Genomic DNA, 14117 nt, shown 5'->3' with positions numbered 1-14117 from the left:
GTTTTTGTTCTTTTTCTATTCTAGAAAACAAAAGAATAGAAAAACAAAGAATTAAAAAAGTTACCAAACGCGCCCTATATATCCTCCAATTAATCACAGAACTCACCATCTTCTGCAAATTTATTTCTATCTTTCACTTTCCCGCAATTTAAATGCTGGACATGATTGTGTCCGGTCTCCGTACCTTTAATTTAATTTTCTCGTCATTAATTCTCCTGTCCAAAATCAATCCATAACCCTTCACAATCTTTATCGATTCATCTATATTTTGAAAGGTATTTCATCAACAATTTGTGAGACACAACTAGAATAAATCAAGGGCATTGATCACGGTAGATGGAGGATTGGACTTCGTTTCACCTCTAGATGCTCTATGGCATGCACAAAAGACAAGTGCTTTATGACATCACTCCCCACGGAAGTCGTTGAACTCTTCGCAAATATGTTTGGCTTCAAAAAACTCTAATTGGTTCTTTGAAGGTAGTTGACCAAGTATACAGCAGCACTTCACCTAATTAATCATCCTCTGCCATATCGGGCAAGTCAAATGCGATGTCGTCTTTAGATCGTCGCAGTCGTCATCAGTTTGCTAATATTGGAGAATTCGAGAGAGTGAAAATAGCAACTTGGGTATTTCTATTGCCGATGAATCTTTGAACTCAAATCGTTTTAACTTATTCAATGAGAATTTCCTTCGGTCCCCGTAATTTCAGATTGACAAATATAGAGATTTGACTTTTCCTATCACCATACAATTGATCATTATTTTCACTCAATATATTCTTTAATAAATGATGCAGCGGTCCAGCCACTGTTGATTGTGCCAGTCATAGCTGGCCATCTTATATGGCACGGTTGATTTTTGACGTGAACAAACTGAATCAAAACCTCATCATTTTGTAGATTTTATAATTTCTTTTATTGTTTTATTTTTGTTTCATCTTCTTCATTTCTATTCAATGACTGTTTACATCTTCTGCTACAACCGGCTCAACAAAACCGGTAGTGCATGGGGGACCTCCCAGCTCCACCATGTTGGCCCCCTTGGTCGCAATACATCCTCCTCATGCATCTCATCTCTCCAACTATCAGGTTACAACCCTCGTAAGCCACCTTATGGTTCCAAATGAAGGACAAGTGCAAGTGTTCTAAATAAGCATATGCAGCCAATAATGAATAGATGAATAAGATAATGGAAAGATAGAATAGATTGCCCAAATATTATAGAGGTTCGCCTATGTCCTCAAACCTATGTCCTCTTTTTATGGTAACAGCTTCAACGCTAATTGAGTTCCACAAGTATTCTTCAAGTCAAGTTGCAATCAGCCCAAACTATTCCTATCAACCGATAAATCACATTGTTAGGACACAAGTACCGTTATCACCATTATGCAATTGCTTATGACTTCATTACATAGAGGCAAGGACACTACACAAAGCACTTTCAGATAGACATATCTACAATATTATCAAAGAAAGAGATTGATGAACTATGCTATCATTTCTCTATTTTCCGTCCAACCCCTTTTGAGCTTCTTTGACGCTTTCTTATATAGACATCTAAAGTCCTTTTGTTGGAGACTTTTCTAGGAAGCAAAGAGCCGTTAGAAGTTGATTGCCAATGCATTTGCCAAGGTTAGAATTGCCAATGCAGTCCGTTCTAGCGGCAAGAGCGAGGCTTCCCCAAGAATGGAGTTTGCCGCTGCTGTCACATGCACTGTTCTCCTGAAAAATTGCCCACTGTTCTCTGCCATGTCCCGGTTCAGTGGCTATTGTCCTTTTGACAAATGGTCATCTTTAGACGACACGTTCAACAGCATCTCCCAATACTCAATATCAGCGTGATCCGAAGTTCTTTATCTCTTGATGTCGACTTGTGCACGTACTTTTTAATCTACTGATGCTGTCCACGGTTGAACAATGAGAAATGACTTGCAATCAATTGTTCAATGATCTTCCTGAGCATGTAAACTTTCCACGATTTTATGTTGATGACGATTTGATAGTGATACCTTCAAGTCCTCTTGAAATTATAATGATATCAGACTTGTTCATCTCTTTTGTTATCTTCATTAGTCTTTACTGAACTCTTGAAGATACGGAAAATTACCAAAAAAAAAAAAAAAAAGAATAAACCAACTGCAATTCCTAAACATTTTTGTATTTGTGTCAACTCAATCCTTTTGGCAATTTTTGCTGGAAATCGATGAGGTGGTGCGGCCATCGCTGCTGTGGCATTTTTTTGTAATATTATAATAATTTTTTAAATTATTTATTTATTTTCTTTATCCTTGTTGTTCTGCTTTCTCTTTCTTTTATTTTTCCCTTTCTTAGGGGCAAGTGAGGTACCTCGCTAGGTTGCGCCTTGCTTGGGGTGGGCAAGGCTCGCTCTTGCCGGTGGTCGGTGGGGCTGAGCTCGGTAAGGTTGAGTTCACCAGCCCTTGCGGCTAGAAGAAGAAGAAATAAAAAAAGGGAAAAAGAAAATTAAAAATTTGTAAAAGATTAAAATATCATTAAAAATTTGCCACGCCAATAGCCATGCCACATCATCGCTAGTCATGTCACGTTATCAATTTCTAGTGAAAATTGATCGAAAAAAATGAATTGACATAAATGTAAAAGATTTATGACTAAATTAACAATAAAAAAAAGTTTAAGACTGAATTAACACAATTGAAATAGATTTAGGAATTTTTTTGTAATTTTCTCTTTGAAAGTTGTTGATATCATCTCAACCTTTCTAAAAGTTACTACGACTATCTGCACTTATCATGATGATATTAGAACCAATAATAGTTTTGGAATCATCAAAAGCCCATAGCGATGTTTCGCAACAAGCTCGGCGCTTTCGCATGTCGGGTTATAAGAAGTTCGCTGCTGCCAAATTTGTTGTGACAAATCTAGGGCTCGAGCTCGGTTCCACGACAAACTAATTCAACATCATCTTACTCAATATAAACAAAAATTTTCACGAATCGGGTTGTGTACTATAAATATTTTCCAATAAGGACATGTCTCCCCTATGGAATCCGTTCGAATATCTCCATATATTTAGTTTAGCTCAACTCATCAACATAAATTATTTTCTGTTCACATCACGTGGTGAGAGGAGAATCACTATTGGTTCGATTGTGGACATCATGCATGACCTATTCATTGAAGATGTAGCGATTCGATCGTGTATGCATACCGGCAGACCTTTTCTTTCCCGGTTTTCATAGAGTTTTATATCCACAACTTACGTCATTCTAATAAAAAATTAAATTGCCTTTTCATTGTTGCGTACACGTGAAAACCACATGCGGGATTTGACTTGGAAATTTCAATCACGGCCTGTAGACGTGTTTCGATTTTCTTGCCGTTGGGTTTACATAACTCAAATTTTCTTTTGCTCACATAGCATAGGCAATGGCATTGAGCGCGATAAGTAGTGCGAGAAAATGACACTAGAAGAGAAGTGTCATAATTTTTCGTGCATTGCTTTTTTTAATGTCAAAGTTTTCGAGCGATCATTTAAGTCCTATGTAGGTAGAAAAACGATCACTTAAATGCATTTGGCAACGAATTCCATCGGTTCGTCCTACATGGCCTTTTCCATGAAATTTTCATTCATACGCGGTGTTTCTTATCTGGCTCCTTGGATTGCACGTGCGAGATTCTTTATAAGGTGATTTTGCCCCCAACTTGAGTAATTAGGGTTAGGATTCTGAATTTGGGCCCAATTCCTTAATTTGGGGCAAATAGATCTTCAAACATGGCTGCGGTTTAGACTTTTGATTGCTTAATTCACCTTGGCAGCATGTAAGATTTTCGGCAATCCAAATCGTCAATGCCACTAAAGCGATAGTAGTTTCACGAAAGCGACACTCATACAGAATGAGCGTCGACGCCAGTTTATGAAATTTCCAATGTAATTTTCCCTGAATACTGCCTCTTTTGAGTGAGCCATGAATTTCTTACTCTTCAACTCATACGAAATCATGGAACAATGAATCTTATAAGTCAGAGGTTGCCTATTGGGCCGACATGTTGAAATTAGAAAGGAACGATAATAACCTTTCTTTCTAGTTCTTACAACCTCGGAAAACGATGTTTTCATAGCATTGGTTAACTCCACAAATCCATCAAGAGCCAACGTTCTTGACATTTTGTAGCACTCAGTCGTCACATTGTTTGACAAAATCACATGGTCGCATTCAATGCGCCCGAGGGTTGCCGCATATAACTTGTATTTTTCTAAATTATTACTAATTTTTTAAACCAAGTTGTGCTTGAAAAAAACAAACAAATAAAATAATTAAAAAAAAACAGAAGCAGCAAGACGAGGGATAATCAATGTGAGGAAATCAGCTTGTTTCATTGCATCTGGCCAGGTCTACCATAATCTAATGCACGATTATCTTAATTAAGTACTGAATTATCAAGCGGTCGAAAATGATTGCTGACTAAGCAAGCCACCTTAATTCCATTTATTTTACAGATGTAATCTAATTTACGGGATAAAGTCACTCATGAATATTGTTGTGGGATGATAATGCTGGTTAAACTAAAGATTATTTGTTGCTAAGTCTCTCTAAAGTAGAGGGGTTGCTTGGATTCATTAACGAAGGAACATATGATTTGCATATCATCTGCCCATCACATATCCCAGGAAAAAGACAAAAAAAAAAAAAAAAGGAATGAAATAAAACGTGTCAATTGATGGTTGCACGACTAAACAAGATTGCCAGACGATCGATTCTAGAAAAATGTGATGGTTATTGATGCTTCCAATTTCTCGCGATTCGAATTCAAATTCAAGTTTCTAAAATTAGAAAATCGCGGAGGACTTTTCGGTGATTTGTCGCGATTAGAATTTTCTTTTTGTACTACGAGCTAGAATGAAATGCACGTTTTACAAGCAAACTCTCATTCCCGTTATTTCCGTATATCGATCTCATGTATACTGGTTGTTTTGGAGAATTTGTTAACATGGAACACGACACTGGGCAGTTCCAGTAATTACGTGGTGTCATGGAGGAGAAAAGAACGCTGCATCTAACGTAAATAAGTCGAGTAAGCATGCATATTATTTAAAAGTAATTAAAAAAAAGGCTCTGTTTGTTTCGCGTAAAATCAATGATTTGGAAAATATTCTCCTACATATGATCGTTTGTATCGTTTACAAAAATGAGCCAGCGAAAAATATCTTCATTCATCCTCGAATAGTTTAAACATAAATTGTGGTGGATAATTATGTTTTATTTTTTCATTCACTAGTTAATTGATGAAAATAAATAATAATTCATTATTTTTGGGTGCACCTGCACACCTTCTCATTGGTGGGGCCCGGAATCTCGATGCATCTTGTGGAGGATGATGAATCTCGACCGGCGGCTCACGGTTTTGACTCCGAGCAGGGAAATATTAACTGAATATAACCGCAGGCGGACCGGATGAACCGGTAGCCGGTTGTGCCATTGCTTGCTCTCTCTGTCTCTTTCTCTATAAATGACAGCATCGGGGACGTCGAGACTCGATCGTGTTTCATTCATGGACAAAGAATTCCTCATTTTCTCTCTGTCTGTGCAATTGTCTGCTTTAAAACTGTGATTCCGAGGTTGGAGATCAAGTTTTGAGCCGGAAACCATGGGGTACTCGATGCTTGTACCGGCGTAGCATGGGAAGTCCTGCTTTACCGCAGTTACTACAGAGCTTGTGTCGCGATGCGCGCTGGACGTACGCGGTGTTCTGGAAGATCAGGCGTCGAGTCCCTGCGTAAGCCGATTCCTTGCCCTGTCTTTATGTGATTGGGAGTGTACTGAATGGACAATTCTTTGATTTTAGTGCTGGGCTGGAAATGAACAATTTGGTTCTATGTTCCGTCTGCAGCTGTTCAATTTTGTCTTCCTGGATGATTGTTGATGGCATTTCTGGCAGAAAGGCCCTTGATCTAGATGTTTAATGATGAAAGACGTGTTAAGAATCTCTGGGGTTTTGCTCATGTTCTGTCACCCCAGCACTGGGACTGTGTCCCTTTTCGATCTATTTGACGTGAAGCCGAATCTTCACTATATGTCTCGAGTGTCTGTCTGTTCTAATGTTTGTCTTCACGGTCTTGGTACAAAGTCTGTACTTAATTCTGCACCGTAAAAGAGAAAACTTCCGGTCTTTTTACTACGTTCTATACACAATTTGTTTCAGGGTTTTAACATGGGAAGATGGGTATTTCGACCATTCAAAGGCTAGAAGAAACAGAGAGAATTGCTCAGATGAATTCTACTTCAACAGATCAGGCGAGCTATTTCCTTTTGTCCATGAAAATGGCTTGCAGAATGGAAGTGCAAGCCAATTCCCCTTAGGAGTTGTGGAAGCTGATATGGCGTGTCGTCACTACTCACTGGGAGAAGGGTAATATGTCAGACTTAACTTTGTGTTATTCTTCTCCTTCTCAAATTGTCTTCCACGTTATCCTTGTTGATTAGTTTTTTCGCGGCTTTAACCGGCATTAGTCGCTGTTTGTGGAATTCGTTATACTTGGTCTCTGAAAATCCAGAAAAAGAATAATGACATGTGAGCAAAATATTTTGTTTAATTGGTTGGGAATAGACCTGCAGCACAGAATTTTCCTTCATACATAACAACAACATCAGTGTCTTGATGTTATTCATTTTACCTGCATTAGGCTTGTAGGTGAAGTGGCGGTCACAGGCAACTACTGTTGGCTTTCTTCTGATGATATTTTGGCTTCTCGGTGCAACTCTGAGATTCCTTTAGAGGTTAGGTCCGACGAGTTTTTCGTTCATAATATTAGCCAGCTGAAGGAGTTTCTACAGTTTGTTCTGGGTATATGGCAGCTCTAAATTACATTGTGTCTTTGCAGCTTCCTGAGGAATGGCTATCACAGTTTTTGGCCGGTGTGAAGGTAATGAATACCATTATTACGTTTGAATAACTTTGCCAATGTGATGGATATTACAACCAAGTAGAGTAGGGTAGTTTTATTATGACGGTCCCGATACCATGTGTTTATAGGCATATGGATTTGCCGGCAACCATGTGCTTTGAGTAATGGTTCGAAAATGTGCAAGTTGATTTTCAAGTAAAAGTTACTTCATATGTTTACTTGTGGCTGTGCAGTTTCTTTTATTAGTGACCCTACTGACCTTGCTTATTTTGCTTATGCAGACTACTCTCCTGTTACCTGTTCTTCCGCACGGCGTCTTGCAACTAGGCTCCTTGGAATTGGTCTGTCTTCATCCTCTTTCCTTCAATAAATATGCAAGCAAATGGCTGGAGGAGTTATAACTTGTCTCTTGTTCTGTCCTGTTGACTTAGGTTGCTGAGGACATAGCGATTGTCGCTGATCTCACAGAGAGATTAGTCTCGCTTCAACACGATTTTAGCCATTCTCTAACTTCCACGATGAACCATGGCCGGCAGGATCTTTCTATCCTCTCCTGTTTCACAGATGGTCTGGATGAGTCATTGAAAATCACTGGCAGCCAGGTTTCTAAAACAAAATCTGAAGGGTTGCATAACAATTTCGAGGCGAATTGCAGCATGCTAAATCTTGTACATGTTCGGCCCCTTTCAGAAATCCAAGAAGATGCATGGGGTAATGAGACTTCTGTCTTGGCAGCCAGTCCTTCCAAAGTGTCATCTCTCCCAATTGGACCTGCAAACCAGTCAGAAAGGATGGATGATGATGATTTTGGATTCTCTCGTGCAGAAGCAGAATTGCATGCCTTCGATAAATGTTACAACTCAGGCAGGTTAGGTGACTTTTACGATGGCATGGAGGACTACTTCACTGCTAGTGACTTTGTGAGCCTACCATTAGGAGAAAATGACGTTGAGAATATTGAGAATGAAACCATCGGCAACATGTCTAGCTTCTCCGTGAACTATGAACTGGATGGAGCTCCTGAGCGAGCTTTCTTGTGGCAAAGTGAATTTTCTGTGGATACGTTTTTCCAAGATATGGACGTGCTTAAAAGCTCTTCTCTGACTGAGAAACAAGATTTTGCCGATGACAATAAGCCGTTTACTGGGGAATCTGGGAGATACCCTGTCAAAGACGAAGGGGAGTATCTCTTGGAATCTATAATCAGCAACATATATGGCAGTCCTGATCATAATTCATCAAATAAATCCAACCTTCTCGTATCTTCAACCGTTCAACCGGAGCAACTTTTTACTTCTTTGAGAACAAAAGGGGAGTCTGAAGAAAGCTGCCTGAGTGGAGATATTGCAAGCTGCATAACTCCAGCTGCATTCAGCTCTAGGAATAGGGATAGAGAAACTTCTAGCGATTCTTTAACTTCAAATAAAAGCATGCTGAGTACAGTCACTGATAAAGAGCAGCGGAGGAGGGGATCCCCTCATGAACAGGCTAAGGGTCAGAAGATGATGATCAGTGGTAGCAAAAGAAAGGGAAGACCAGGTGATAACCAGAGGCCAAGACCAAGAGACAGACAGTTGATTCAGGAGAGACTGAAGGAACTTAGGGACCTTGTCCCAAATGGTGCGAAGGTCTGTACAATCTCGTAGTTGGTTCTTCCATGTCATTTTCCTGTCCTTGCTTCCTATGCTCACTAATTACTTGCTCTGTATTTCAGGGTAGCATCGATGCCCTTCTAGATCGAACAATCAAGCACATGCTGTTCTTAAGAGGCGCAACCAACCAGGCAGAGAAGTTGAAGGAGTGGGTGCCCCCAGAGGTATATAACTCATCCTGTAGTGTTGCATCCATTCCTTCCCCCATCTTTATTGCAGTTACATCTTTGACATACTGCAGAAGCATTGCATTGCATAAGCTTGCAGAGACTGCATTGGCTTTTAAAAGATACAATGAACTTGGAGGATAAAGATTTTTCATTTCGTACCTTAATGATTTCCCAACACCCAAATCTGCTCTCCATTTGGGCACGCCTGATTTTATTGGCTCTCATCAATGACTTATAGGAGGAGTTTTCACTGATTAGATACTTGTCAATTCCCCTGGAGTATGAAGTAAAGCACAGCCAGATGTCGTAGTGTATGAGTGTGTATTACCGAAGCATCACCCACTTAATCCTGTTTATAGCAGTAAGACATACATTGTTAACTATTGTCAACCCCACATTTGCTAGTTTCCAGGTTTTAGTTGGTTTACTGTGATTTTGTGAATGTAGGTCAACAAGGACAAGAATTACTTTTGAGAAGTGAAGGAACTTGATAGACAATTAAAGTGAAAAAACGAATGCTGTAGAGAAAACTTGAATAGCCCTTGTGACAGCATCTTAAGGATATATACTTCATCCATGTATAGCCAATAAGTTCATGCCTTGGATTGAAGTGAATTTCAACATCTGAAAGGAAAATTTTTCCATGTGATTTCTTTCTTCAGTTTGCGTTTCTTCTGATCAATGTTATGTGTGGTTTCTTTGAGAGTACTTTGTGTAGCTGCAGCTGCAAGATACCTCGTTGGGGGTGTCGATAGTCCTTTAGTTCTTATTGATTAGAATGATTCTGCAAGACATCACATGTAGCCGACTCCATTAGTCTCTGCTTAATGATGAAATATAGTATCTTCACAACCGAACGAAAGTGTCGTGCTCATGACAGGGGAACCTAAAACAGATTCGGTTGAACACAGCCCATGGATTGACTTGTTCTCTGTCGGACTCAGATGAGGATAAACTAGCAATGTAATCTTAAAAAGAATAAAGATCTTTTGATAGTTTTGCTTAAATTCCTTGTTGATGTGACTCAAATTTACAAGACAATCTACATTTTACACGAAATGCAATGTGTCAAGTTGACATCTATGAATGGCAATGTCACACAGGACTCTGAACGGAACAGATGGAGAGCACTTGAAATCAACGCTGATTCCCGGGGTGGAGCTAGCTGGGCTCTTGAATTAGGAGGTGAGCTTCAGGTATGCCCTATAGTGGTGGAAGACCTGGAATACCCAGGACTCATGCTTATTGAGGTTTGTACTTCTTTGTTCATTGCTCATTAGCTTCCTCTCCTTGTTTGAACAAGTTAACCTGGTTATAACTCTACAAACTCTCTTGCCGCAGATGCTATGCAACGACCAAGGGCTCTTTCTGGACATTGCTCAGGTGCTTCGACGCCTAGAATTGACCATCCTGAAGGGTGTTACAGAGAAAGATTCGGGCAATAACTGGGCCCGCTTCATTGTTGAGGTACTCAATTTTACTACTGACCTGATGCAGAGATTCAATGAGATAACGTCCGTGATTGCACTAAGTCAATTTCTTTGTTTGTTTTTCTGGACCAGGCTTCAAAGGGTTTCCAGAGAATAGACATATTTTGGCCTTTGATGCAGCTTTGGCAGCACCGGAGGAATACCGTTCCAACATGACATAATGGCTGTTGGGTGGTCTTTTCTCTAACAAATAGGTTGTTATGGTCTAGCGGCTGTAGGATGCCATTCTTGCAAGGAGTTTCTTTTAGCATTCCAGCAAGTTGCGATCATATGTTGATTTGAATCTAGCTAGCGATGTCGGGTGGATACATGGCCTTGTATTGCTGCAGTCCTGTAATTCTCTTTCGAAAACATCCCTCTTGATTCTTATTCTTTGCTCTACAAAATGTTTGGTGAGTTCCGCCTCTGATGCAGAGTAACATCGTACTACTGAATTTGATCTGAGGCGACTGGACATGAAATGCAAGAGAATTCTTCTTGATCCGGACATCACAATGAACTATCATAGGATTTGTAAAAATTGACTATAGCATTCTAAAATTTGGTCTAATTTTGGCTCTCTCTCTCTCTCTCTCTCTCTCTCAAAGAACCTGCAGACTTTGCACACCTTGCTGTCAATTCTCTCTGTAGTTATGCTAGAAGACCAGAGAATTATAACAATTTGCCTTGTCTATACGCTGATTTCTTCTACAAAACCAGTAAACAAGGAAGAACTGCACCCCTAGCCGTGTTGTCGACGGTCAAGGGAGTAACATTCACGAACGGATCACCGATCGATCGATCAATCGATATGAAATCGCTAAAATTTTAAATTCCACAAGCAACAGTCTTCATCCATGCATCTCCGTCATCCATTAATATATACTAATCCATGTACCCGCAAACTTGTTTTTCTGAGGCAGCGATGTCGATGTGCCAACTGCCCGAAAAATTCTCCTCATCCACGATCTTCCTGATCGCTACGGATGGCCGGGTCTCCACCAATCCAGTCAAACGGGTTCGAAGCATATAAGTTGGCGGTTGAAGACACGTAGGTAGGCTCCAAACGTGACCCATTCCCCACTCGAAAGTTGCAGGTTTGTTGCTGTAATGGCGTGGCGTGTCCCTAAGATGATACAGCAAGTGTTATAAGGAATGGTGATTTGTTTCATGTATGTATTGGAGATGACCCTGACTTTCATCCTGCGCTTTAGATTCTAAATCTGACTTTTATTCAACATGTTACCTTAAAGTATGGAAAATATATCAACATCTACATACAACTATATTATTATTATTATTATTATTATTATTATTATTATTATTATTATAAATTAAAGTAGTTTTTGAAGTGATGAGATTGAATTCTGTACTTCCTGTTAGCCATGTTATTTATGGGTGGCGTCTCGACAACGGGCGGGCGGCGTGGGCAACCGCAGCAGAGGTGATGGCCCGAGGTGGCTGAAGGGTGAGGTTTTGGGCGAGTTTAGTTTGAGGATGGTTTTGGGTTGGGAACTGTTTCGTATGTTTCCTCACAAAAGCAGGTATTTTGGTCATTGCAGTGGGGTTGATGATTGCAAAGTTGTAATTTTGAATTTAAGCTCGGTTTGTTTCACGAAAAATGAATGATTTTGTTAAATTTTTTTTATAAAAATAATAGCATGTAATAATTAGTCAATGAAAATGTTTTCACAATCAATAACAATTTATATCTAAATATTTTCATAAATAATGAAAATTAGGGGTGAGCATGATCCAATTTCCTAAGGAACCGGGGATCAAGACCGGTGGTCTCGATTCCCCATTTCAGAGACCGAGGATGGGACCAAAGGTGCTTGGAACTGGGAACCGGTCTAGGTGGTCCAATGGAACCGCTCAAAGACTAAAATAAGTGAGTTACACATGCCATCTTTATAGCAAGTCACTCTCTCACATCGACTAGAAGACATAATGAGAGAGAATGAGTTGCTATAAGTTTTTGGCCCACCCATCCTTTTTGTCAAGTTGAGCCAAGGTGATCCTTCTTGTTATCCATATAGATGTGATGTGCCTAAAGATAAACGAAGGAAGATTAATTAAGTTAGGTTTAAACATAAGAAACAAAAAAATTAAAAGATATTTAGTTGGTCCGGTTCCCTCTTGGAATCGGGAACCAGATCGAAGCCATCGGGAACCGTTCGGGCAGTTTCTGATTTGGGCGATCCATTATACTCAGCCCTTATTGAAATATTTTTCTTGCATATATTTTTGTAAGCGATACAAACGATATTTTTAACAAAATACTTTTTAAATCATTCGCTTTTTGAGAAAAAAATAAAGTCTAAACGAGGGTAAGTGGTAAAATGTTGAAACGTCCCCCTGGGGGGGGGGGTGGAGATTAGTATCTTCCCTAAACAAAGAGTAGTGCCGCATAACTTTCGATTTGAGTTTGAAAGATAATAGCAACGTTCCATTCATAATTTCTTGTTCTTGAAAAACATGCATTTGTTTTCATGAAATTTTCGGTAAAAAATCAAATTTGAAAAAAATTCGATTTTCCTTTATCTATTGAGAGTTTTCTTGGAAATATATTAGCAAATCACGAGATACTACTAGACCTGATTGTGAGATTCGCAGCCTTGCTCGAGGCTCGTGGGTTGAAAGAACTGTTTTGAGCTTGCTTGGGTAAGAGATTCCCAACCTAACTTGAAAATCTAACACATGAAATTTCCCTATTGTGGCCGAGCTTCAACAACAAATCTTAGACCTGACAAGCCGGGTTTGAAAATATTATACATTACTTTTGTGTCGTGATCAGGTGTGGACCACAAATTAGGTCGAACCTATGAGCTCGGCCTGGCCCCAACTCGCCTATTGGTGCCTCTACTTGGTGCACCACTTGGGGTGCGTTGGGGAACCACTTTCACAAAGTCCTTTGCGCTCTAAAAGGCTATTGGGTAAATGCAAATGTTGTTTGACCCTTTTTTTTGGGAAAGTGAGGAGATGCAATTGTACTTTCAAAGGTCTCTAAAGACCTTTAACCTAAGACAGGTCTAGAGATGCTTTGGATTTTGAGCATTTTCGAATGCTGATATATTTTTTTCAAACTTTTCCCACTCTAAACTTTCATAATTATTGAAATGTACTCGAATGCCCTTGCCTTATGCAATGCTGTCAGTGAAGGACTCAGCCACAGGCGAGTCGACGACCAACCTCACCTAGGGTCGCGAGAACCCTTGCGACGGTTGACTGCAGTCGTGCCACTCGGGCGACACTTGAGATCGCGCGACCTCAACAAAGGTTGACCGGTGCCCTATTTGGTTCATCGGCGACCTGAGTTTTGCTAGCAAAAGGTTGATATTCTTTAAAAAAAAAAAATAGCAAAAGTTTTGTACAAAGTGTACTCTTTTCCAAATAACATTTAAGTCACAGTTGCTTCCTAATGTATTTTTAAGTTACACTTTACCAAACATTATTGACATTTAAAAAAAAAAAAAACCTTTCACCAAAAGCTTTTTGCATTTTCCCAAAGATTTTCCACTAACACTTTCAGAATGATTACTATTTAAGAATATTCAGATCTTCTAAGGTTGAGGAATGACCACTCTACCTTGCCTAGTGACAAGTTTACCCAAATTTACCAAAGCTTAAAAAAGGCCTAGATATTGCCACAATCTCTCTTCAGTTTTGTTTCCCCATCTCCCATTACCCTGTTAGAACAACAGCGTCAAAACTGGCGGAAGCTAATCCGTTGCTTTGGCTCTTTCGACTACTCTTTCAAAAAAACTATCATCTCTCTAGAGAGAAATTGCGTGGAAAGAGAGAGAGGACTCGACTTACCTTGAAAAATTGCATAGATGAAGACTCCATTTATAGGCCTTCTCGTGGTTATCTATATTTTAAGATAAGCGCACCAAAAATCTAAAATCTTATCATGCAAATTCAATTGAGTCCTAAAATC

The 14117-nt window shown here is 39.6% G+C and overlaps 1 protein-coding gene across 2 annotated transcripts; it reads left to right on the top strand.

The window, feature by feature from the left end:
• Window positions 1-5431: 5431 nt before the first annotated feature.
• LOC115742053 (transcription factor bHLH155-like) lies at window positions 5432-10565 on the top strand. 2 transcript variants are annotated; one of them, XM_048271698.1, is made up of 10 exons: window positions 5432-5757; window positions 6184-6390; window positions 6665-6758; window positions 6863-6904; window positions 7168-7227; window positions 7318-8514; window positions 8601-8702; window positions 9782-9958; window positions 10050-10175; window positions 10271-10565. In XM_048271698.1, the coding sequence occupies exons 1-10, from the start codon at window positions 5660-5662 to the stop codon at window positions 10352-10354; spliced, it is 2187 nt and encodes a 728-aa protein (XP_048127655.1). In that variant the 5' UTR covers window positions 5432-5659; the 3' UTR covers window positions 10355-10565. The 2 variants fall into 2 exon arrangements, with proteins under 2 accessions (XP_048127655.1, XP_030531997.1); XM_030676137.2 differs by having other exon boundaries at window positions 5435-5757; window positions 9812-9958.
• Window positions 10566-14117: the final 3552 nt, after the last annotated feature.

This window comes from Rhodamnia argentea, chromosome 10 (genome assembly GCF_020921035.1).
Source record: "Rhodamnia argentea isolate NSW1041297 chromosome 10, ASM2092103v1, whole genome shotgun sequence".
In the NCBI taxonomy this organism is placed as follows: Eukaryota; Viridiplantae; Streptophyta; class Magnoliopsida; order Myrtales; family Myrtaceae; genus Rhodamnia; species Rhodamnia argentea.
This window is presented reverse-complemented; position numbering and strand designations above follow the sequence as displayed.